The sequence below is a fragment of the Ranitomeya imitator genome, chromosome 6 (genome assembly GCF_032444005.1).
Source record: "Ranitomeya imitator isolate aRanImi1 chromosome 6, aRanImi1.pri, whole genome shotgun sequence".
Classification (NCBI taxonomy): domain Eukaryota; kingdom Metazoa; phylum Chordata; class Amphibia; order Anura; family Dendrobatidae; genus Ranitomeya; species Ranitomeya imitator.
This window is the reverse complement of record NC_091287.1, coordinates 249,151,955-249,177,547: the sequence shown is the minus strand read 5'-3', so window position 1 is coordinate 249,177,547 and position 25,593 is coordinate 249,151,955. Positions and strand designations below refer to the sequence as shown.

General features: G+C 46.4%; 1 protein-coding gene across 1 annotated transcript in view; it reads right to left on the bottom strand.

Annotated features, from left to right (window-relative positions):
• Positions 1-23,896, bottom strand: part of ELP2 (elongator acetyltransferase complex subunit 2) — a 196,298-nt gene extending 172,402 nt beyond the window's left edge. Inside the window, exons 1-2 of the mRNA XM_069730578.1 lie at positions 23,717-23,896; positions 20,281-20,359 (exon numbers count right to left, since the gene is read on the bottom strand). Coding sequence (XP_069586679.1) covers positions 20,281-20,359; positions 23,717-23,848 — 211 coding nt within the window. The 5' untranslated portion in view covers positions 23,849-23,896. The remainder of the gene's footprint in view (positions 1-20,280; positions 20,360-23,716) is intronic.
• Positions 23,897-25,593: the final 1,697 nt, after the last annotated feature.

Below are 25,593 nucleotides of genomic sequence, written 5' to 3'. Positions count from 1 at the left end.
GCAGTCGGAATAGTAAGTTATTCACTATCGAATGTTTAGTTTATAATTTTGGGAAGAACCCTTTAAATTCAGTGGACATCATTACATCTGAAATCTTATCCTCTTCAGTTAAAAGTACGTCAAAAGTCGTGTCTCTGACATTGATGAGTGGACGCACGCCGAGGCCGCATCTTTCCAGGCACATGATGGTTGATTTAATCAGCCATCATCTGCCTTTAGCATCCATAGGTGGACCGGAGCTCGGTCCGAGGCTGTTAACCTGTCAAATGCTGCTGTCAAAGTTTGACAGCGGTGTTTAACATGCATTGCTAGGGGTGGCACATCATTCAAAGCTCCCATCAATGCGCTTGTGACTCAATTGTGGGGCGCAGATGGGTTGTCATGATACCTAGGGATCTGCAAATGACCGCTGTACCCGTCATTACCATACTCCTGTGTAAGTCAGCCCTTGGCTGCCATTTATAGGAAATCATGATTTTAGGTACACATAGCAGTGCTGATACACTGCTATGTACAGGTCCTTCTCAAAAAATTAGCATATAGTGTTAAATTTCATTATTTACCATAATGTAATGATTACAATTAAACTTTCATATATTATAGATTCATTATCCACCAACTGAAATTTGTCAGGTCTTTTATTGTTTTAATACTGATGATTTTGGCATACAACTCCTGATAACCCAAAAAACCTGTCTCAATAAATTAGCATATTTCACCCATCCAATCAAATAAAAGTGTTTTTTAATAACAAACAAAAAAACCAACAAATAATAATGTTCAGTTATGCACTCAATACTTGGTCGGGAATCCTTTGGCAGAAATGACTGCTTCAATGCGGCGTGGCATGGAGGCAATCAGCCTGTGACACTGCTGAGATGTTATGGAGGCCCAGGATGCTTCAATAGCGGCCTTAAGCTCATCCAGAGTGTTGGGTCTTGCGTCTCTCAACTTTCTCTTCACAATATCCCACAGATTCTCTATGGGGTTCAGGTCAGGAGAGTTGGCAGGCCAATTGAGCACAGTAATACCATGGTCAGTAAACCATTTACCAGTGGTTTTGGCACTGTGAGCAGGTGCCAGGTCGTGCTGAAAAATGAAATCTTCATCTACATAAAGCATTTCAGCCGATGGAAGCATGAAGTGCTCCAAAATCTCCTGATAGCTAGCTGCATTGACCCTGCCCTTGATGAAACACAGTGGACCAACACCAGCAGCTGACATGGCACCCCACACCATCACTGACTGTGGGTACTTGACACTGGACTTCAGGCATTTTGGCATTTCCTTCTCCCCAGTCTTCCTCCAGACTCTGGCACCTTGATTTCCGAATGACATGCAAAATTTGCTTTCATCAGAAAAAAGTACTTGGGACCACTTAGCAACAGTCCAGTGCTGCTTCTCTGTAGCTCAAAAGTGGCTTTACCTGGGGAATGCGGCACCTGTAGCCCATTTCCTGCACACGCCTGTGCACGGTGGCTCTGGATGTTTCCACACCAGACTCAGTCCACTGCTTCCTCAGGTTCCCCAAGGTCTGGAATCGGTCCTTCTCCACAATCTTCCTCAGGGTCCGGTCTCCTCTTCTCGTTGTACAGCGTTTTCTGCCACATTGTTTCCTTCCAACAGACTTACCATTGAGGTGCCTTGATACAGCACTCTGGGAACAGCCTATTTGTTGAGAAATTTCTTTCTGGGTCTTACCCTGTTGCTTGAGGGTGTCAATGATGGCCTTCTTGACATCTGTCAGGTCGCTAGTCTTACCCATGATGGGGGTTTTGAGTAATGAACCAGGCAGGGAGTTTATAAAAGCCTCAGGTATCTTTTGCATGTGTTTAGAGTTAATTAGTTGATTCAGAAGATTAGGGTAATAGGTCGTTTAGAGAACCTTTTCTTGATATGCTAATTTATTGAGACAGGTTTTTTGGGTTATCAGGAGTTGTATGCCAAAATCATCAGTATTAAAACAATAAAAGACCTGACAAATTTCAGTTGGTGGATAATGAATCTATAATATATGAAAGTTTAATTGTAATCATTACATTATGGTAAATAATGAAATTTAACACTATATGCTAATTTTTTGAGAAGGACCTGTATAAGACAAGTGATCAGGGACTTGCAGCTTCAAGTCCCTTGAGGAGAATATTAAATACAGTAAAAAGTGAAGAAAAAAGTTATTCAAAATATGACAAAAGTACAAAAAGTTCAAATCACTCCCCTTTTGCCCCATTATAAATAAAACAATAAAAAAGAAGGATTTTTGGAACTCACCATAAAATCTCTTTCTTGGAATCTTCGTTGTGTAACACAGGTAACCATGGGTGTATGCTGCTGTCGATAGGAGGCGGACACTAGACAAAAAAAATAAATAAATAGCTCCTCCTCCGCAGTATAAACCCACTGACACAGACACAAAGTACCTCAGGAGAGGCAACCAAAAACTCAACACATGTACCAACCCAACAACAAAAACACTTAGACCCAATAGTGGTACAAACAATTTAGGGAGGTTGCTGTGTCCCCCAATGAAGGCTCCAAGAAAGAGATTTTATGGTGAGTACCAAAAATCCTTCTTTCTTTATCGCTTCATTGGGGGACACAGGTAACCATGGGACGTCCTATAGCAGTCCCCAAAGGGGGGAACAGAAAAAAAATGCAAAAAAAAACAGACTTGGGTCGGCCGATGCGTAACCGCTGCCTGCAGCACTTTCCTTTCTAGGTCTGCATCAGACAAGGCATGAGTATGAACCCTGTAAAACCTTGCGAAGGTGTGCAAAGATGACCAGGTCACGACCTTACATCTGTAAAGCCGAGGCCTGGTGACAAACTGCCCAGGAAGGAGTTCTTCAGGGAATGGGCCAGAGAGGGACATAGTTAAGGAAGGACAATCTCTTAAGTACAGTGAAATGAAAAGACCACCTTAGGTAGAAAGGAAGGAACAGGTCTGATGACTACCTTGTCCTGATGTAGAGTCAGGAACGGAGAACGGCAGTACAATGCATTTAACTCAGAAACTACACTGATGGCCGAAAAAGCCACTAAGAAGGCAACTTCTCATGGCAGAAGAGAAAACGGAATGTCCTGAATGGGCTCAAAAAAAGGAGCACGCTGGAATGCGCCATGGATAAGGTTAAGATCCCATGGATCTATTGGGGAACAATGAAGAAAAGTTTTTACCTGGGAACGAGACACTAGATCTGATTGGGTTAATCATTCACATTTGGACACCACTGTTCTGTTGTACTTAGGAAGGAGAAAAATAATCCGGACCTTAATAACAATTTAAATAGATTTATTCAACTGAAACAATAACAACATTACAGCATAAGTTATTTGCTTAAACAAACATCCATGTTTGTTAACTAATTTGGCTAAACAAAATATATATATATATATATATATATATATATATATATATATATATATATATATATATATATATATATATATATATATATATATATTATAAGAAACTTAGACTGTCAGCCCAGCCGACACATGAAAAACTTAAATACTACTGTCCCTGCTGTCCTCTGTAGCTCACTTGTCGTCATCTTCATCATCATCTTCTTTGTTCCTATTCATAATCTGGAAAAGAAAAACAAGCTTTCCTGCTTTATTGGGTCCCAACCGATTTCTCAATTTAGAATGAATGAGTCCAAAGGAAGAGAATATTCTTTCAACGCCTGCAGAAGAAGCTACTGCTGTTAAAAGTGAAATCATTACTTGAACAGTCTCTAAATCCAAGCGCTTAAGTGACTTCCACCAGTTTACTGGTGTGACCTTCCTTAAAATATCTTCAGCAAACATATATTTCTTGAATGGTTCCCCCTTAGCTCTGAAGTTTATTATAGTTGGCATTAAAGATGGATGATTGCTGGATACCCATGTCATAGCTAACTCCTCTTCCTCAGCACTTAGGTTTTGACCCTGATATTGGATATTGACAATATTTGCCAAAAAATGAGCTGGAGTCAGTGCTTGTCCCATTCGTTTGTTTACTGCTTGTAATTTAATTCTGTCCATGTGTAGTTCTGTTTTTAAGTGTTCACTCAGTTCCTTCCAAATTTCAACAGCATCCGCAATAAAACAGCTATTTTTCTGTATTTTGTTTAAAGCTTGAGAGATGGGTTTCGGGAAGCTCAGCATATGTTCAACATTTCTCTTAAGCCCAATGTTGAGGATTTTGGCCGTGACAGTGCCATCTATTTTATCTCGATTTTCTTCACAAAGTGTCATCAGAATAGGCCAGTTTTTGATATACTGCTCAAAACAGTCCACCACAGAGTTCCATCTAACATCTTGTGGGAGTGTTAGCTTGGTTCCACCCATCCTTTTCAGAGCTGCTGCAGCAAAATGATTATTACGGAATTATTTAGCAATTTCAACAACATTAGCCTTTATTTCTGGAACACTTAAGTCTTTGGCTAAGAGGTGCAGCAAATGAGCACTGCAACCATATGTTATTAGCAGCTTTGTATTCCCTCCCTGCTCTTCTAAATCTCTTCTCATCTTGGATACGTTTGCAGCATTGTCAGTGACCAAACTGCGTACTAGACATTTGAATTTTTGTTCACATGTCGTTATAGCTTTTACTGCCACTTCTTGTAAGTATTCTGCTGTGTGTGCATTTCCTGACGTATCAGTTGTTTGTGCAAGGAAGAATTTACCTTCTTCTGTTGTTATACAAGCACATACAATAGGATCATTGTGGACATTACTCCACCCATCAATACTTAGGTTAACAATTTTACCCTCCAGAGCTGTTGCACATTGCTCCATTTCTCTGTCATACACTTGATCCAGCAGTTTCCCTGCAACATCAGCTCTGCTGGGTGGACTGTATCCTGGTCTCAGTGACTGAACCATATTAATGAAATGTGGGTTCTCAGTCAGACGGAAAGAAGAGTTCGTTGCATAAATAAACTGGGCAATTTTTTCATCAATCAACTCTTTTTCTAATCTGCTAGTTCTTATCACAAACCGATCTATGGTGGTTCCAGGAGGTAAAGGTTTTTTCTTCCTTTTGGGTGATGGTGATATGTGGCTGTGGGTGTCTGATGATGATGCTGCTGCTAATGAAGCACTATCCTGGATGGATAACTCTGAAACTGTAGAACAGGATGATGGTGATCTTGGAGGTGGATAGTTTCCAGAATCCATGAATTCCCCTAAACAAAAAAAGCCAATGCTGTTATTTTATTGTTTATACAATTTCTGCTTATTGTACACAACACATCACTGCCCCTGCCCCAAGAGGAATATTTGTTTTTCTTCATAACTGTACCAAATGACAGTAACATGCAGTAATAATAAGAAATATAATTTTTCTCACACATGACAGTTCAGTCTTTAGAAATAGGATTCAATAAAAATGTTTACCAACCTGAAGATCCTGCCTGTTCAGAAGTGTTTCTTTGGTCGTCTTCATCACCGCACTTCTCATGATGTTGCCTCATTCGTGCCACCAGGCCTTGCATCTCTTTGTTGCATTGTTTGCATTTTGCACGCATGCCTGCCTTACCGATAGGCGAAGGAGCTTCATTAAAATATTCCCAAACTGGGTCTCTTTTACGGCCTGCTGCCATTATAAGGAAATAATGTAATAAACCTCAGATCGTACACACAAACAGATCCAGACTTGTCTGTCTGTGGCTATGCTGCAGTATTGTGCTCAAAGTTTCACTTTCATTTTCTTGTCTGCTTGCCCTTCCTCCTCCTCACACTTAGATTCACATTCTTCTTGTGTTGTGCAGATCTATTCCACTCCAAACAATCAGAAACATATTGTCTAACTTCTTGGACTTGGCACTGAAGGGGTTGATTCTGTATTCATAGGTTTGTAGAACAATAGGATTAAGGTATTTTTCTCAACTCTGTTCATGTTGTAACATTTTTGCCGTGAAGAAGAGGCTGGGACCTCTGCGGAGTCAAATTCAGTTTTGAGAACTGCGTAAGTAAAGCGAGCATCTGTGATAATATAGGAGAGAAACTGCCCACTAATCCTACAGAAACCTCTGGAAGAGCATGGCATCGTGAATGTTACACATATACAGCCTTTATTCTACTGAGTTAAACAACTCAGCTTTAGCTCATGATGGAAGAACCTTTGGATGGTAAAATATTTTCCTCAAAAAGCAGTTTATTGAAAAAAATCCGATTTAAATAAAAAAAATCCGATTTTTGTTTTTTTTTTTTTTTTAAAAACATTGATTTTTATCCACCCTGGACCCGAGTCAAGACCCGCTTGTAGAAAAACCAAGGATGGAAGGAAGGGAAAAGGACATAGGAATTAAATTGTTGTCCTCACACCACCGAAAGAAGGCTTTCCAGTATCTGTGGTAGATATGCGAGGAAGCTGGTTTTCACACCCTAACCATGGTCAGAATGACAGATGGGCAAAAAATATAGTTCTTACCGATAACGGTATTTCTCTGAGCCCATGACGGCACCACGGAGGGGATCCGCCCACCAAGGACAGGAAACCTACGGATAAAAAGGCGGTACCACTCTCCTGCATCAGTTGTTTTACATAGAGAACGATGGGAGACTACTAAAACATTTGTTAATTTTAACTGTTTAGCATAACAAGATACCGCGTGACTTTAAACTATGAATAGACTATAAGTAGACTATGGCACTATTTTAATGTGTGCACCCACAAGTGAAGGGAGGGAATGTACGGGTGCCGTCATGGGCTCAGAGAAATACCGTTATCGGTAAGAACTATATTTTTCTCTGTCGCCCATGACGGCACCACGGAGAGATTTGCATAGACAGTACATTCAGGGAGGGACCACCGCCTCCAGAACCCTTTTACCAAAGGTAAGGTCTGAAGAGGAGATTAGGTCCAACCTATAGTGCCTATAGAATGTGGATGGTGAGGACCAGGTAGCAGCTCTACATATCTGGTCAATAGAAGCTCCAGCCTTCTCCGCCCAGGAAGCTGCCACTGCCCTTGTCGAGTGAGCCTTAACCTCCCCGGGAACGGACACTCCACTTGCTGAGTATGAAAGACTGATGGCGTCCGTGATCCATCTTGCTATGGTGGCTTTAGATGCTTTTTTCCCCTTCCGGGGACCCTGGAAACACACAAACAGAGAGGGATCCTCCCTACTCTCTCTAGTGACTTCTAGGTAATGTAAGAGACATCTTCTTACATCTAGTGTATGTAATGTTTGTTCCTCCTTATTTTTAGGATTGGGACAGAAGGAGGGGAGAGATATCTCTTGAGACCTGTGAAATTTTGAAGCCACTTTCGGGAGATATGCTGGGTCTATTTTTAAAATGACCCTATCCTCTAGAAATTGTGTGTAAGGAGGGTTAGCTGAGAGAGCTTGTAAGTCGCTAACCCAACGGGCAGAAGTGAGGGCGACTAACAGAGCGGTTTTGAGAGATAGGTTTTTTTAATGAAGTTTCGTGTAAAGGTTCAAATGGTGGACTAGTCAGGGCTTTAAGGACCAAGTTTAAGTCCCATTGAGGAACAACTTTTACCGGAAGAGGCCTCGATCTCCCTGATGCTCTGATGAATCTAGAGACCCACCTGTTTGAAGCCAAATCAACATTAAATAGGGCTCCCAATGCTGCCACGTGAACTTTTAGAGTACTAGTGGCTAAACCCATCTCCAACCCGTTTTGTAGGAACTCTAATATGGAATTAAGGGGAATTTCTTTCCCTATTTTTGCACCTGATGAAGATAGAAACTTTTTCCATATCTTGCCGTACTGTTTTGTAGTAACCGGCTTCCTACTTTGTAATAAAGTTGAAATTAACCCCGGGGAGAACCCCCTGCTTTCTAATAGTTTCCTTTCAAGAGCCAAGCTGTCAAGTGCAAGTTCTTGACCTGCGGATGACAGACTGAGCCCTGAGACAATAGATCCTGGAGATCTGGTAATACCCAAGGGTCGGATATCCTTGGTGATTTAGGTAAGATACCACCACCCGGTTGTCCGACATCACTCTTACATGGTGAGAGTGAAGAACCCCCAAGAATTCCTGAAGGGCGAATTTGACCGCAAGAAGTTCCTTCATATTGGCGAACTCCTTGTCACCTCCCCCGCACACCCTGTAGGCCCACTAGCCCCCAGCGGTGGTGCTTCGGGTCACCACCCCAGCCGAGGCAGAGGGACCCCAGCTGCCTGAGTCGGACTGGTTGGCCCCGGAATTCCAACGTCGATCTGGTAAGTCCGTTGGTCTCGCATCAAGGACAGGAAACCAACTGATGCAGGAGAGTGGTACCGCCTTTTTATCCGTAGGTTTCCTGTCCTTGGTGGGCGGATCCCCTCCGTGGTGCCGTCATGGGCGACAGAGAAAAAACAGCCTCTCAGAACTACTGTACGGCCTCAACGGCCATGCCATTAAACTTAGAGACTGTGAACTCTGGTAGAAAAAAGTGGGGGGGGCCTTGCGAAAAAGGATCCGGACGATCTGGAGGCCTCCAGGGAGCGTCCATGAGCATATTCACCAGCTCCACGTACCAGGCCCGTCTGCGCCAGTCTGGTGCTATAGGATTACGGGCATCCCTTCTGCCTTTAACTTTTTTTTTACGATTCTCGGAATCAAGGGGGAGGGACGGGAAAAGAGAAGGCAGTTGGAAATGTGACCACGGGATTACTAGAACATTGCAACCGATGGCTAGGGATCCCGGGACCTGGTTATGTACTGAGGAACCTTATGGTTCATCCAAGACGCCATCAGGTCAGAATCCGAAGTGCCCATTTCTGGCATATCTGGTTGAAAACGGCAGGCTGAGTGACCACTCACCTGATGCAAGACCCTGACGGCTCAGAGAATCGGCTACCCAATTTTCTACCCATGGAATGTGCATGGATGATATGGCGGGAATGTGACGTTCTGCCCGTCACAGAATCCTGGTTACCTATACCCAAACCTGTCTGCTGGGAGTCCCACTTTGATGGTTTATGAAAACCACGGCTGTGGTGTAGTCCCCCTGTATGCGGACCGGCTGGCCTGCGAGGAAGGTCTACCAGCGGCGAAGGGACCTGATCTCCAGGAGATTGATGGGGAGAGCTTCTTGGGCGCTCCAGCGACCCTGCGCTGATGAACAAAGATTGCTCCCGAAGAGACTGGCATTGGTGGTAAAGACCTGCGACCGGAAGGGAAGGAAGGACTTGCCTCGTAGGACTGATGCTAATAGCATCCATCCGGTAGGGACTGCTTCACCTTGAGTGGCAGAAGCACAGGTCGGTCCAGAGAGACGGTCCTCTTACCCCAAGCTGACAAGAGGGCCAGCTGAAACGGACAGGTATGAAACTGGGCAAAAAGACATGGCTTCCATGGCGGCAACCATCTTCAACAGAACTCTCATGCAGGACCATAAGAATCTCTGATGCTGAACGCAAACGGGAATGTGAAGATAAGCATCCTGAACGTCTACAGAACAAAGGAACTCTCCCGGTTCCATGGAGGTGATTACCGAACATAGGGACTCCATCCTGAAAAGATGGATCCAAACGTGACGGTTCAATCGCTTGAGAACCAAAAACGGACAGAGCGATTAGTCTTTTTTCAAGACTACAAAAAAAAATGGAGTAGAACCATGAAAACTGTTGGTTCCGGGGAACAGGTACAATAACTCTTGAGCGTAATAGGGAAAAGATGGCCAGAAGAACCGCTGTGGCCCGAGACTGATGTTTCGACAGGTGCAACAAAAAGAAACGTCTTCCTGGGGGGGAAGAAAAGTCGATTTTGTAATGGAACGTGACTCTCTGACCCAGGCATCGTCGATCACCGACAACCATACTTCCCAGAAGAGAAGAAAGTTGGCCCCCCACCCTGGAGAAATTCCCAGGTGGGGGTGACCTGTCACGCCGAGGAAAACCTGTTGACGAGGCACCCTGAAGACTGGGCGGAAGACCTTGAAGCAGAGAAAGGCTGAAATGAACAAAATTGAAGTGACCTCTTCTTATTAAAAAAAGATTTAGATTTGGAGTGGGTAAGCAAGGTGCTCTTTTTCCCGCCAGTAGCATCCAAAAAAATTTGATCCAGTTTAGACCCAAAAAGTCTAGGGCCTGGGAAGGTAAGGTTAGTGAGGGACTTTCTAGACCAGTGTTTCCCAAACTCCAGTCCTCACGGACCCCACAGGTCATGTTCTCAGGATTTCTTTAGTATTGCACAGGTGGTGGAAGTTTCATCAAGCCCTCAGGACTTCTATCACCTGAGCAACATTATGGAAATCCTGAAAACATGACTTGTGGGGTCCGTGAGGACTGGAGTTTGGGAAACACTGTTCTAGACGGTGGATCTGCCTTCCACGCTTTCAATCAGAGAATGCGGTGTATAGCAACAATGTTGCTGGTAGCCCTAGCAGAACAAACAGCCGCATCTGAGGACGCGCTCAAGAGATATTTGCCAGCATGGACAATCTGACCTACCAAATCTGCCACCTCATCCAGAGGAGCTGCTGCTAGATACCCTGACGAAGCATTCTTGCCCAGGCAGACATGGACTTTGCCACCCAGGTGGAGGCAAAAAAGGGACAGAAGGAGGCGTCGGCTGCTTCAAAGGAAGACTTAGCCAAGCATTCAATCTGTCTATCGATAAACTCCTTAAGAAATACACCGTCCAGTAGAGACAAGACTGTCCAAGAAGACAGGCGAGAAACCGGCGGATCCACATCATGGGATTCTGCGCATTTATCAACGAGGTCTGGGCTAAAGGGATAAAGAATATTTAGCTGCTCCTTTCCTGGGAAGTGATTTTCAGGGTGTTCCCAGTGTTTGAACATAATTATTGCAAATTCCCTGCGATTAGGGAAATTCTGGGAAGGACATCTTACCCGTTTGAAGGAAACAGTGCTCCTGAGCAGGTGCCTCTTCCTTCCTTAGGTTCAGAATTAGGGTAATTGCCAAGATGCATCTTTTAGGTCTGGTCCGTATCGGACTCAGACTCAGACTGGGAATTCATATCTGACCCAAAAGCCACCTTCGAGGAGAGGGCATGGGGTGAGGAATGCATAGAGTCCCGGAGAACTAGAGAAATTTGTCCCTGTGAAGGTCGCGGTCAGGTGCGTGCGAATCACCGTGAGAGGTGTTCGGAGAAATGGTGGCAGAAGACAAGTGTGGAAGTCGCTCCAGGACCTGGAACAGGGACTCAAACTTTTGTCAGGTCTGAGACTGACTGGCATGGCAACAGCCCACTCCGGAGGGAGGGGAGTGCTCTCATCCCGAGCGTTAGAGGGAAACTGTGTAGACACAGTGGAGGAATCACTGGCCAGGCAGAAAAAAAATGAAGACTGACCTGAATGCCACTTCTTTTTACAGATGGCACAGGCGTCGTGGATTATAGGGACGGGAGTGGGACTCCCTGAGATTGGGATAGTGATGGACGCCTGCTGTGCATTTTGGAGCCGGAAGTCGATGGTGACCGACAGATGCACGATTCTTCACACGCTTTTGCAGACAGACACGCCGCCTGCTGTACCCTTTGGAACCACAAGTAGATGGTAACAGACAGTGCATGAATCTTCCCGCACCTTGCAGACAGAGACACACTATGCGGGGGGCATTTCTGGGGTGACAGGGAGAGAGGGATAGAGAAACACTCTCTCATTAGGCAAAAAAACACGCTCATCAGAGGGTGTGGGGCCTCAGCATACGGCATGCCCTAATTAGTCGAGGGTCCAGTAAGGGGGCGTGGTTAAGTGACAGGCGACCACTGATTAGCTGCGGGGCCAGTAAGGGGGCGTGGCTACAGAGTCCGGGAGAAGGCCCAAAGCCAGGAGCTATATTAACAGAGGACCTGGAATTAGTCGAGACACCTCGGCACCTGCAGTGACAGGACCGCGGCAAATGGTATTAATGAAGGTCCTAGTCCTGGCATGAAAATTGGTCGCGTCTGTATGTTGGTGAGATTGGCTGGCCGATTTGTGCCGGCCGGTGTCAGGGAATAGGGGCCCCCCTATTGGCTATGCCGCCAGAGCTGTGCACCGGGCAGGGAGAGTAGGCCCCGTGATAGGGGGAAAAGCGCACAATGAATACGCACGCTTAATGTGGGGGGGGCGTGGCTTTGGCCAGCACAGAAGAAGACAGAACCAGCCCTCTGATTGGGCACAGAAGCCCGTGCTACAGGAAAAAGGCGTTAACGAAATACTAGTAGGGAAGAAGAAAAAAATGGCTGCAGCCGTTCAGTGCAGCTATATTCCGTGCGGTGTCCTGTCGCAGGTAAATAGTGAGGTAGACAGGTAGCTGCTAGAGACAGAGAAAAGGACTTACCTATAAAAGGTGAGTCCTGAATCCCTCTTCACTGATGAGGACATCATCAGGGTCGCTCGGATGGATGAGGGTCACTGGTAGAAAAGTGTAGTTACTCACCGATAACGGTGTTTCTCAGAGCCCATGACAGCACTACCAGAGAGAGGGGATCCGCCCTTCAGGGACAGGAAACCTACAGGATAAAAGGGCGGTACCTCTCCCCTGCATCAGTTTTGTTTACAGAGCATCGGAGGTCCTCCAGGTTAGTCACAACAACACAAAAAATATGCAATTTAATCATAATGCTTAACAGTGAACACCGTGTCTATATGTAAAAACCACTTCACACAAATAATGCGCTCACCGCACACGTGATGAGGGGGGGGAATAAGCAGGTGCTGTCATGGGCTCTGAGAAACACCGTTATCGGTGAGTAACTACACTTTTCTCAGTCGCCCATGACAGCACTACCAGAGAGAATTACAGAGATCATTGCTTAGGGAGGGACCACAGCCTGCAGAACCCTTCTCCCGAAGGTTAGGTCAGACGAAGAGGCTAGGTCTAAGCGGTAGTGTCTGAAGAAGGTTGAAGGTGATGACCAGGTGGCCGCCTTACAGATCTGATCTAATGGTACCTCTGACCTTTCGGCCCAGGAGGTCGCCATAGCCCTTGTAGAATGTGCCTTCAGTCCTTGCGGAATGGCGTTCCCGGAGGATGAGTACGCCAAAGCTATTGCGTCTGTGACCCATCGAGCTATAGTGCCCTTAGAAGCTTTGAGTCCTTTCCTGGGTCCCTGGAAGCAGATAAAAAGAGACCCTTCCTTCCTATACTGCTGGGTGATTTTTATGTATTGGACCAGGCACCTTTTAACGTCTAGTGTATGGAATTTCTCTTCCTTCTTATTTTTAGGGTTTTGACAGAAAGAAGGAAGGATTATTTCTTGGGATCTATGGAATGTTGACGCAACTTTCGGTAGATAGGAAGGGTCTGTTTTTAATATAACTTTATCATCCAGAATTTGTGTAAATGGAGGGTTTACGGACAGGGCTTGGAGGTCACTTATCCTACGGGCCGAAGTCAGGGCTATTAGGAGGGCCGTTTTAAGAGAAAGAATTTTAAGGGGTACCGATTCTATGGGCTCAAACGGGGAGTCTGTTAAGGCTGACAGAACTAAGTTCAGATCCCAGGTTGGTAATCTACTTATAGTTAGCGGTTTAGACCTTGCGGCTGCTCTGACAAACCGTATAACCCAAGGGTTGGCTGCTATGTTCTCACAGTATAAAGCTCCTAGAGCTGCTATCTGTACCTTTAAGGTACTTACCGAAAGGCCTAAGTCTAAGCCCTTCTGTAGAAATTCTAGTATTTCAGATACTGGAACACCATCTTGCAATTTTACCCCAGAGGAGGACAAAAATTTTTTCCATGTTTTGCCGTATATTTTTGTGGTCACAGGTTTTCTACTTTTCATTAGTGTAGACACTAGCTTGTCAGAAAACCCTCTTTCCCTCAATAGTGACCTCTCAAAAGCCACGCTGTCAGATGGAGATTTTCTGATTGAGGGTGGAACACCGGTCCCTGAGACAGGAGGTCCGGAAGATCCGGAAGCACCCAGAGATCGGTGATTGATAACATCCTCAGCCATGAAAACCAGGCTCTCTTGGGCCAGAAGGGGGCTATCAAGATGAGTCTGGATTTGTCCTGCCTGATCTTTCTCAGAACTGCTGGAATGAGAATAGTAGGGGGAAATGCATACATTAGTGTCTGTGTCCAGGGTATTGTGAATGCATCCACAGCCTGAGGATTCCCCCTGGGATCTAGGGAACAGAAAGTTTCCACTTTCTTGTTGTGCATATTGGCAAAGAGATTATTCCCATAGTCCTATATATAGCACAGGCTGCAGTCACTTCGACATAGGATAACACATTTTCAAATGGTGGTTACCATAGAAAAAAGAAGTGAGAAAGAAGTACTAATAAAAACAATACATTTATTGAAAACTTGTTCTAAAAAATGTGTAACAATTAAGATTAGACAATGACAGAAAAAAGGGGGGGAGGAATGGAAAAAACCTCCAAATACCAGAGGAGGCACACCACAACACACCGGTACGGTATAGCAAGTGTATCCCAAAAATAGCTACATAATGAATCAAGGGCTACCAAAAGTATGCCAAATGAAAACAGCTGCTAGGATATAAGTGCCTTAATGACAGTGCACAGAACCATATATAAGGTAATGTAGTTTTGGAGGAAGCGAGGGGGAGGGAAAGGGGGCATATGATAACCAAGTGGGAAAAATCAGGGTATTAGCATAAAAAGTGCTAGTATAAGTCCCACTTAGTAATAAGGGAAAGCAAGTGGACTAAGTGTATTAGCAATGATAGTGCTATAATAACTGCTGGGTAATAGAAATGTCACCATATGTTTAGACTGATTGTGTCATATAGTACCAGCCTCGCTTCATAAATGAGTAAATACCTGTAGATGGTTTGTCTCAGGGGTCTGTGCACGCCGAGTCCGGGTGATGTGGAAGCCTCCTGCGCCCAACAAGCGCCGTTTCGCCACAAGCTTCTTCTAAATGGCGCCCCATTTAGAAGAAGCTTGTGGCGAAACGGCGCTTGTTGGGCGCAGGAGGCTTCCACATCACCCGGACTCGGCGTGCACAGACCCCTGAGACAAACCATCTACAGGTATTTACTCATTTATGAAGCGAGGCTGGTACTATATGACACAATCAGTCTAAACATATGGTGACATTTCTATTACCCAGCAGTTATTATAGCACTATCATTGCTAATACACTTAGTCCACTTGCTTTCCCTTATTACTAAGTGGGACTTATACTAGCACTTTTTATGCTAATACCCTGATTTTTCCCACTTGGTTATCATATGCCCCCTTTCCCTCCCCTTCGCTTCCTCCAAAACTACATTACCTTATATATGGTTCTGTGCACTGTCATTAAGGCACTTATATCCTAGCAGCTGTTTTCATTTGGCATACTTTTGGTAGCCCTTGATTCATTATGTAGCTATTTTTGGGATACACTTGCTATACCGTACCGGTGTGTTGTGGTGTGCCTCCTCTGGTATTTGGAGGTTTTTTCCATTCCTCCCCCCCTTTTTTCTGTCATTGTCTAATCTTAATTGTTACACATTTTTTAGAACAAGTTTTCAATAAATGTATTGTTTTTATTAGTACTTCTTTCTCACTTCTTTTTTCTATGGTAACCACCATTTGAAAATGTGTTATCATATTGGCAAAGAGGTCTATTACAGGGATCCCCCATAGACCTGTGATTTTGTTGAATATGCCCTGATTTAGAGACCACTCCCCCTGCTTTAGTAGGGTACGACTCAGAAAGTCCGCTTTTTGGTTTTCCACCCCTTTTATATGTAGGGCTGATAGGGACAGGAAGTTGTTTTGTACCAGGCTGAACATTTCGAAGGTGGTTTCCATTAATGATTGAGACCTGGTACCCCCCTGGTGGTTTAAGTAAGCTACTACTACTTTGTTGTCCGAGAATACTCGGACATGATGGCCTTGCAGTTGGTCTAGGAAGTACAGTAGTGCGTGATTCACAGCCCTCAACTCTTTTTGATTTGAGGAAGATCTGAGCTCCTGAATTGTCCATATCCCCTGAGTGACTCTGTCGTCTAGGTGAGCCCCCCACCCTGTGGGACTTGCGTCTGTGGTAACTATCTGAGATGCCTCTGTTACCCAGGGAATCCCTTTTGATAAGTTGTTGGGATTCAGCCACCAGCCCAGGGAATGAATAGTGGGTAAACTTAGAGTCATTCGATTTTCTAACCGTCCTCCTAGTATTTTTTGGTTCCTTAAAATATCCCACTGAAGTGTCCTTGTGTGGAGCTGTGCCCACTGAACCGCTGGGAGACAGGCCGAGAGGGACCCCAGTAATGACATTGCCTTCCTTAGAGTCATGGTAGGGTTTGCACGCGCTTGTGACACTAGGTGGATTATGTTTTGTTTTTTCTTGTCTGGTAGGTAACAAACCTGAGAACTTGAGTCCAGGATGAGACCCAAGAATTCTTGAACCTTGGTTGGTTCCAGTTTTGATTTTTGGAGGTTCACCAGCCAGCCCAATTTTGTTAAGGTGTCTATGACTCTGTCGCATTGTTGACGGCAGAGTTCGGCCGAGTTGCTCACAATCAGAAAATCGTCTAGATATGGAATAATCAAGACGTCTTCCTCTCTCAGATGTGCCATCATCTCCGCTATCAACTTTGTGAAGATGTGGGGAGCAATTGATATGCCAAAGGGAAGAGCCCTGTATTGGTATTCCCTGGTCTGTTCTTTTATGACTACTGCCAGTCTGAGGAATTTCTGAGAGGTCTTGTGGATGGGGACGTGATAATATGCGTCGCTGAGATCTAGAACTATCATAAAACAGTTGGGAAACAGATTTTTTATCGTTGATTTTATTGACTCCATTTTGAATCTGTAGTTTTTAACATAGGTATTCAACTTCCGTAAGTTTATTATAGTTCGGAAGGTTCCGTCCGGTTTGGGAACCAGGAACAATGGAGAGTAGAACCCCTTCCCTCTCTCCAGAGGGGGGACTTCTTGGATGACAGCCTTGTTTACTAGTTTTACAATTTCTAGTTCTAGAGCTTCTTGTTGTTGAGATGATCTCAGCGGTGTTACCACATAATTCCGTGGGGGTAGGGATAAAAATTCTATGCGAAGTCCTTCTCCTATTAATTTTAATATCCAAGGGCTGGTCGAAATTTTCTCCCAGGCCGGGAGGAATTGAGTCAATCTCCCTCCCACCCTGGGGAAGACGTCACTTGGGGGGGGGGTTTTCTATCTCGAGGGGAGTTACCAAAGAGGAAACCTCTGTCTTTCCTCCTTCCGTCATCCCATCGGTTTTGCTCCCTAGGTGGTCTCCTTCTAAAAAATTTTCTGTTCCGAAAGGGCCGTTTATTATATGTTGGGGCCAGGATGGGAAAACCTTTCTTTTTATCACCTGCTTTTTGCAGGATGTCGTCCAAAGTCTCTCCAAAGAGGAATTTACCTTCACAGGGGATTGAACACAGTTTGTGTTTAGTTTGTAAATCCCCCGGCCAGCTTTTTAACCATAGGGTTCTACGTGCCGCATTTGAGAGAGCTGCTGATTTAGATGTTAATTTGATGGAGTCAGCTGAAGAGTCTGCCAAGAATGCCGCGGCTCCTCTAATCATAGGGATGGAGTCTAAAATTTTATTCCTAGGGACCCCATCTCTAATCTGTTTCTCCAAGTTGTCGACCCAAATCATTAAGGAACGCGACGTATATGCCGCTGCTATAGTTGGCCTTAAGCATCCTCCGGCTGACTCCCAGGCCCCTTTAAGAAAGGTATCTGCTCTTTTGTCAAGAGGGTCTTTCAAGGTTCCCATATCCTTGAATGGTAATGCGAACTTTTTCGAGGCCTTAGCTACCGCAACATCGAGTTTGGGGGCTTTATCCCACGAAACCGAAGCTTCTTCTTCAAAGGGGTATTTCCTTTTAATAGAGGGAACCGATGAATTTTTCTCTCAGGTTTCTCCCACTCCTTCTTAATTAACGTTTGAATATTTTCATTAAGGGGAAATACCTTACGCTTTTTTTGGGAAAGACCACCAAACATAATGTCCTGTACCGTTTTATCAGGACGAGGATCTAACACCCCCATCGTCGATCTTCCAGCCTTTACAAGGCCGTCAACCTCATCTAGGGGGAAGCAATGACGACCCCCACTTTCACTGTCTGAAGAGGAGGGGGATGAATCTTGCGTATCCGAGTTTTTACTCTCGGAGCTAGAAGAGTCGGAATTTCTATCAGGAGCTGATTTCTTAGTAGATCTCCTGTCGCTTTTAAGGGAGTTAAACACCGTCTCAACCTCCGCTTTAATTACAGAGCGTAACTCAGAGGCGAAGTTCGGGGTCTCCTCACAGAGGACTCGCTCAATACAGGAGTCGCATAATTTCTTCTCCCAGGACTGTGGTAATGCTTTCTCACATAAGGGGCATGTTCTATTTTTCATCTTCCCCGTTCTCTTCCTTGCCTAAGATAAGGGAGAAGGGGAACCCCAATTACAAAAAATGAGCTTTCACGAAGATCACTCACCAATCTGACGCAGCCACAGGTACCGGTTCTGGAGGAGGGGTAGGATCCTGAGGCGTATGATCCATGGCCGGCCGCAGGTTTACCGCACTGGAACTACATGGTGTGGAATGGCTACTGGATCGGGAACTTCGGTTGCTTGCAGAAGTTCTCTTCCCCTGGGCATCCGGTTTCTGGCGCTGACGATGGCGCTGCTGCTGCTGCGGTGGCGGCGGCGGCGGTGGCTGGAGCTGCTGATCGCTGTCTTCCATCTTGGAACAGCATGCAGCAAGGGTCTGTCAAGTGCACCTTCTTTTTAAAGGGTGGCGCTTGGTCCCCTCCCCCTGTGGCTGCACTGTTTGGGGGAAGCGTTTTTTTTTTTTTTTTTTCTCCTTTTCTAGCCACTGCGCATGCGCGCGCAGCCAGACGACCCGGAAATGAAGGATTCCGGTTCCGGGGCAGCGCCATCTTGGTGTAGCCATTTACCTCACTGCCCCCGAACCGGAAGTTCCTCCACTACTTCCGGTGCGGCGCCATCTTGGATCGGCAGTGTGCTGGAGCGCTCCAACTCCTATCCGGAGTGGCGGCGGCGCTTCCCCCCGCTCACGCTTCCGGACCCCTCGGTCGAAGTCGTGGCGGCCTCGGATACCGGACCAGCCGTGGCAGGGGCCTCCCCGCCGCCAGAACTCGGACTGGCCGGTTCCGGATCTTCGCCAGGTTAGTCTTCCGGTCGTCCATGCCAGGTACCGTCCGAGAAGGTTCCCCGTCAGGGACAGGAAACCAAAACTGATGCAGGGGAGAGGTACCGCCCTTTTATCCTGTAGGTTTCCTGTCCCTGAAGGGCGGATCCCCTCTCTCTGGTAGTGCTGTCATGGGCGACTGAGAAAAGGGTCCTTCTTCCCGCACCATCTCCGGATGGTGCAGAAGACGGCATAAACCCCTTACAAGAAGGGAGAAGGCCACTGCTGGTGACCACCGTCTTCCTCCCAGCCCTCTCCGAGTGGGTGGGGAAAAGGCAAGGACTGACCACCAGGAATCACCCTGAAACACCCGTAAAGGTGACAGGGGATAAAGTCCTGCCTGCGGGTCCGAGAGTGGGCGATGTGGGTGACACCACACTGCTCTTTCGGTTGCATACGTGTGGGAAAACAGGGTGAGAAAATACACCCTGTTACCCTGAAGACGAAGCATGAAAGACAAAAGATTAATAAAACACAACAGGTGACCTGAAAAGGAAACGACGGATCTGGGATCAGATTCAGGTCCGCCTGCTACAGAAACTATCAAAAGATAAAGTAAACTATTACGATCGGTAATGTCATATTTTCATCCTCCGTCTCCGGAACTTGTGAACAACTCTTAAAAGCATCCAAACCCATCTTGCTATGACAAGGACGGACAGTTCACTGTGTTGTAATGTGACACAGCCTATTACACTCTATGAAGAGGGAAGGATGAAAGCGGAGCAGGACACAAGCAGAGAGAGACGTAAAGATTCTGTTACATTACAGGATGTCACAAGACTTCTCAGTCTCCCTGCAGCTAGCTTTATTGGGTTCAGCAGCATTATAATGTCATCCATGCTGCTGCTTGTCTCCGTGTGCTAAAAAAGGAATAAAGAGCAGGAATCCATCTGTGTGCTGTGCTGTGCACGGGAGACATCATGGAAGCTAGTCTCCTCCACCAGCTCAGAGTGGATTGCAAATTAGAGATAGAGATTACAAAGAGGAAAAGTAGTGGTAATGCAGGGTACAAGTCATATAATGGAAGGTAATAGTGTCATTGTCACACTGTGGACCGATTATTCTGAAAAGTTGCTTGGAAGCATAGAAACCCTTGTATACATCGACTAAGTCTCCTGGTGAAAATGTCAAACGTATCCATAAGGCTTCATTTACCATCGGAGTGGTATACATTAACATACCTTCATTTCAGCTGTAAAGAAATGAGCTTAAAAAAGGATATTCTGCAATATACAAGTACTTACTGCAATCAGGTTTCTGAATCCACTGCACACAGTTGACCCGCTCGGTGTGTCCATTAAGTGTAGATATCACTGTCTTTTTCTGAAATTATAAAACAAATATTAAATGGAATTTATAATCAAAAAGTTATGCATTGTTTAATTCACTCTTTTGAGTTACGTGTATCTTTACAAAAAAAAATTTAATGTTACAATGTTTCATAAAAAATAATTAGTAATCTTGCAATTTTCACACTGGCCACTTGGGCTTTTCTAGACTCGTGTCACAGGAAAATACACAGGATCCTCGGATCACACAATGGACGATGTCACAGGCGACCTGCTCCCTCTCACTTCACAATTACCTTTCTACAGGCTCATTAGATATTTCAATACAAAAGACAGATTTGGGATCTGGCCATGGTGGCAATGTACATGTGTTATTTCCTGAAACCGCAGGAAATTAGCCGGTAATTCATCAGCGTTTATGGAAAAAAACTTTAAAAATGTAGCAACATTTTTGCGACTTTTGGAGTTTACATACCGCTATTGGCCAGCTCCACCAAACGGAAGGAGCTGGGGCAGGACACGGCATTGTGAGGCCAAAATAGTTCATGACGAGTTGTGGCATATCTTACGACACAAATTTCACTCCAGTCTCTGATTAGAGTAAGATTTGTGGCGAGGATCCAGGAGACTTGTGTTAAAGTTTCAAAGTGGCCAGTGTGGAAATGTAAAGATTTTTTTTTTCCATTTTTAGTACAAATTGTGCTGCGTAAAACAAAACAAGAAAAAACGTAACACAAAAATCTGATTTACAGGGGCATTCCAATCTCTAAAATCCTATCACAACATGGAGTAGATGTAATAATAATATTAGCAAATACCTCCAAATAGAAATGTACCGTATTTTCCGGCGTAAAGACGACTTTTTGACCCCAAAAAATTGTCCCAAAAGTCGGGGGTCGTCTTATACGCTGGGTACAGCGTGTGCAGGGAGCGATCCTGCATTTCGGCGTGTGGTTCTCAGGGTCTGGAGGAGAGGAGACTCTCCTTCAGGCCCTGGGATCCATATTCATGTAAATAATAAAGAATAAAAATTAAAAAAAAAAGATATACTCACCCTTGGACGGGCCCTGGCTGTCACCGCTGCTAGCGTCTCCCTCCGTTCCTTAGAATGCGGTGAGTGAAGGACCTTCAATGACGTCGCGGTCACATGAGTGGTCAGGTGACCGGTCACCTGACCGCGACGTCATTGAAGGTCCTTCACTCACCGCATTCTAAGGAACAGAGGGAGACGCTTGCAGCGCTGAGAGCCAGGGTTCGTCAATGGGGTGAGTATATCCATGTTTTTTATTTTTATTCTTTATTTTTTAAATGAATATGGATCCCAGGGCCTGAAGGTGAGTCTCCTCTCCTCCAGACCCTGAGAACCACACGCCATATAAGATGACTGGGCGTATAAGATGACCCGCGTCTTATACGGCGGGCATATCCCAAATTCCATATTTTATATGGAAAATTTGGGGGTCGTCTTATACGCCCAGTCGTCTTATATGCCAGAAAATATGGTAGTATAGTTATTCTGATTCGCTATGTTGCTTACACCATGTGCAGGCATTGCAGTAAGTTTATGTATCCATGGTGACGATCATTAACAACTAACACTACAGCAGTGATCGTCACCACTAGTGATGAGCGAGTGTACTCGTTGCTCGGGTTTACCTGAGCACGTTAGGGTGACCGAGTATTTGTTAGCTCTCGGAGATTTAGTTTTCGTTGCCTCAGTGGCATGATTTACAGCTGATAGAAAGCTTAAATACATGTGGGGATTCCCTAGCAACCAGGCAACCCCCACATGTATTTAGGCTGGCTAGCAGCTGTAAATCATGCAGCTGAGGCGATGAAAACTAAATCTCCGAGAACTAACAAATACTCAGAGACCACCCGAGCAATGAGTACACTCGCTCATCACTAATCACCATGGATGCCTAAGCTACTGCAATGCCCTGCACAAGCAACATAGCAGATCAGAAGAACTGTACTATATTTTTAATTGGAAGTATTTGCTAATATTATTATATCTGCTACATATTGGGATAGGATCTTGGAGATGGGAATACCCTTTTAATCAGTAGATCATCATTTTCTAATGACACATTCCCTTTAAACATTCTGTGAATTAAAAGGAGCTTAAGATTTATTAAACAGAACTGCAATTAAATATACAATTCTATTCAATGGTCGCCAAACTTTGTACAGAGGAGTGCCGCCTCACCCAGGCATCTGCCACCAAACTCAAGAATTCCAGCCTAATTGGCTTTTGGGTTTTTCCAGGATCCAAAACACAACTGATTAGATCACCAGATCTTCCCCCATCACACTGACATAATGGGATCCACAGGTCTGAGCTCTATATGAACATGCCAGTGTCACAAGCCTGCCCAGGCTCCTTCCATCTGCACTAGCGTGTGCCTGGGCTCCTGCCATTTAAACTGGCGTGTGCCCAGGCTCCCACCTGCACAGGCTTGTGCCCGGGCTCCTTCCATCTACATCAGCGTGTTCCCGGGCTCCTGCCACCTGCACTGGTGTATGCCCAGGCTCATGCCATCTACATCGGCGTGTGCCAGGGCTCCTGCCACCTGCACTGGTGTGTGCCCGGGCTCCTGCCATATACATCGGCGTGTGCCCGGGCTCCTGTCATCTACACTGGTGTGTGCCCGGGCTCCTGCCATCTACACTGGTGTGTGCCCGGGCTCCTGCCATCTACACTGGTGTGTGCCCGGGCTCCTGCCATCTACACTGGTGTGTGCCCGGGCTCCTGCCATCTACACTGGTGTGTGGCCGGGCTCCTGCCACCTACACTGGTGTGTGGCCGGGCTCCTGCCATCTACACTGGTGCGTGCCCGGGCACCTGCCATCTACACTGGTGTGTGCCCGGGCTCCTGCCATCTACACTGGTGTGTGCCCGGGCTCCTGCCATCTACACTGGTGTGTGGCCGGGCTCCTGCCACCTACACTGGTGTGTGGCCGGGCTCCTGCCATCTACACTGGTGCGTGCCCGGGCACCTGCCATCTACACTGGTGTGTGCCCAGGCTCCTGCCATCTACACTGGTGTGTGCCCAGGCTCCTGCCACCTACACTGGTGTGTGCCCAGGCTCCTGCCATCTACACTGGTGCGTGCCCGGGCACCTGCCATCTACACTGGTGTGTGCCCAGGCACCTGTCAACTACACTGGTGTGTGCCCAGGCTCCTGCCACCTACACTAGTGTGTGCCCAGGCTCCTGCCACCTACACTGGTGTGTGCCCAGGCTCCTGCCACCTACACTAGTGTGTGCCCAGGCTCCTGCCACCTACACTGGTGTGTGCCCAGGCTAGTGCATCCTGTGCCTGTCACCTGGTCCCCCCTCACCCAGCATCAGGCTGTCAGCTGCAGACAGGAGTCCCATAGCGCTTACCTGCGGGCTGTACAGTACCACACAGTGACACGTCCCACATGCCAGCACACCGCCCCGGCTCCAGCTCACACAGTGCGGGCACCGGTTCACAGAAAAAGCCGCATGTGAGAGATGCACTGTGGACGCCGCCATGTTGGATCCTGGAGGCTTCAGCTGCGGTAAGAATGCATTCTAGTCAACGAAAGGACCTGCGATGACGTTTAGTCATGTGACCAGTCATCAGTCACGTGAGAGCTACTGTCTGCGCTAGGCTAGCAGGGGAATTTCCGGTGTCTTTCTCGTAATGTGAATGTGTGTGCCTGTGTGTATGTCGCCCTATGGAGAGTTATATGTGCATAACATGCAGCCTAAATGTGTGTAACGTGGTGCAGAGCAAATTATAACCCTCTACCGCCACTAGGAGGCGCTCACTGGGTATGAAAGTGTTAGGAGCTGGACGCACTCCAGTGATGTGGGCGCCCCCTAGTGGCAGCTGGGAGCATGCATAATGTTATTATGCTGCTAGTTCTAGTACTGGGCCAGCGGGAGGGAGGATGCGGAGCTTCTCGTCAGATAAATGGCACTTATTCCGATATCCCGATATCTCTTCTCCCTTATGCCTCCAAATTGCTGGAGCAACACGTCCATCTTGAACTGTCCTCCCACTTCTCCTCCTGCTCCCTCTTTGATCGGTTACAATCAGGCTTCCGTTCCCATCACTCAACTGAAACTGCCCTAACTAAAGTCACCAATGACCTACTAACTGCCAGGAGCAAGCGACACTACTCTGTCCTCCTTCTCCTGGACTTGTCTTCTGCCTTTGACACTGTTGACCACTCCCTTTTGCTACAAATTCTCTCATCTCTTGGCATCACAGACTTGGCCCTTTCCTGGATCTCGTCATATCTGACAGACCGAACATTCAGTGTCTCCCTCCCCCACACCACCTCCTCACTTCGCCCCTTGTCAGTCGGTGTTCCTCAAGGCTCTGTTCTAGGACCCCTACTCTTCTCCATCTACACTTTCGGCCTGGGACAGCTCATAGAGTCCCATGGTTTGCAGTACCATCTCTATGTTGATGACACGCAGATCTACCTATCCGGACCTGACCTCACCTCCTTACTTACAAAAATCTCGCACTGTCTGTCTGCCATTTCAGCCTTCTTTTCTGCTCGCTTTCTACAACTGAACATGGACAAAACAGAATTCATCATCTTTCCCCCATCTCACTCTACCCCTCCACCAGACCTATCTATCAATGTCAATGGCTGCTCACTATCCCCAGTCCCACACGCCCGGTGCCTCGGGGTGATCCTCGACTCTGCCCTCTCTTTCAAGCCACATATCCAAGCCCTTGCCTCCTCCTGTCGTCTCAAACTCAAAAATATTTCCCGGATCCGTGCTTTCCTTGACCGCAACACTGCAAAAACGCTAGTGCATGCCCTTATCATCTCCCGCCTCGACTACTGCAACCTCCTACTCTCTGGACTCCCCTCTAGCACTCTGGCACCGCTCCAATCCATCCTACACTCTGCTGCCCGACTAATCCACCTGTCCCCCCGCTATTCCCCAGCCTCTCCCCTGTGTCAAGCCCTTCACTGGCTTCCTATCGCCCAGAGACTCCAGTTCAAAACCCTCACACTGACATACAAAGCCATCCACAACCTGTCTCCTCCATACATCTGTGACATGGTCTCCCGGTACCTACCTACACGCGACCTCCGGTCCTCCCAAGACCTCCTTCTCTACTCCCCTCTCATCTCTTCTTCCCATAACCGCATCCAAGACTTCTCCCGTGCTTCCCCCATACTCTGGAACTCTCTACCCCAACACATCAGACTTGCGCCTACCATAGAAACCTTCAAAAAGAACCTGAAGACTCATCTCTTCCGACAAGC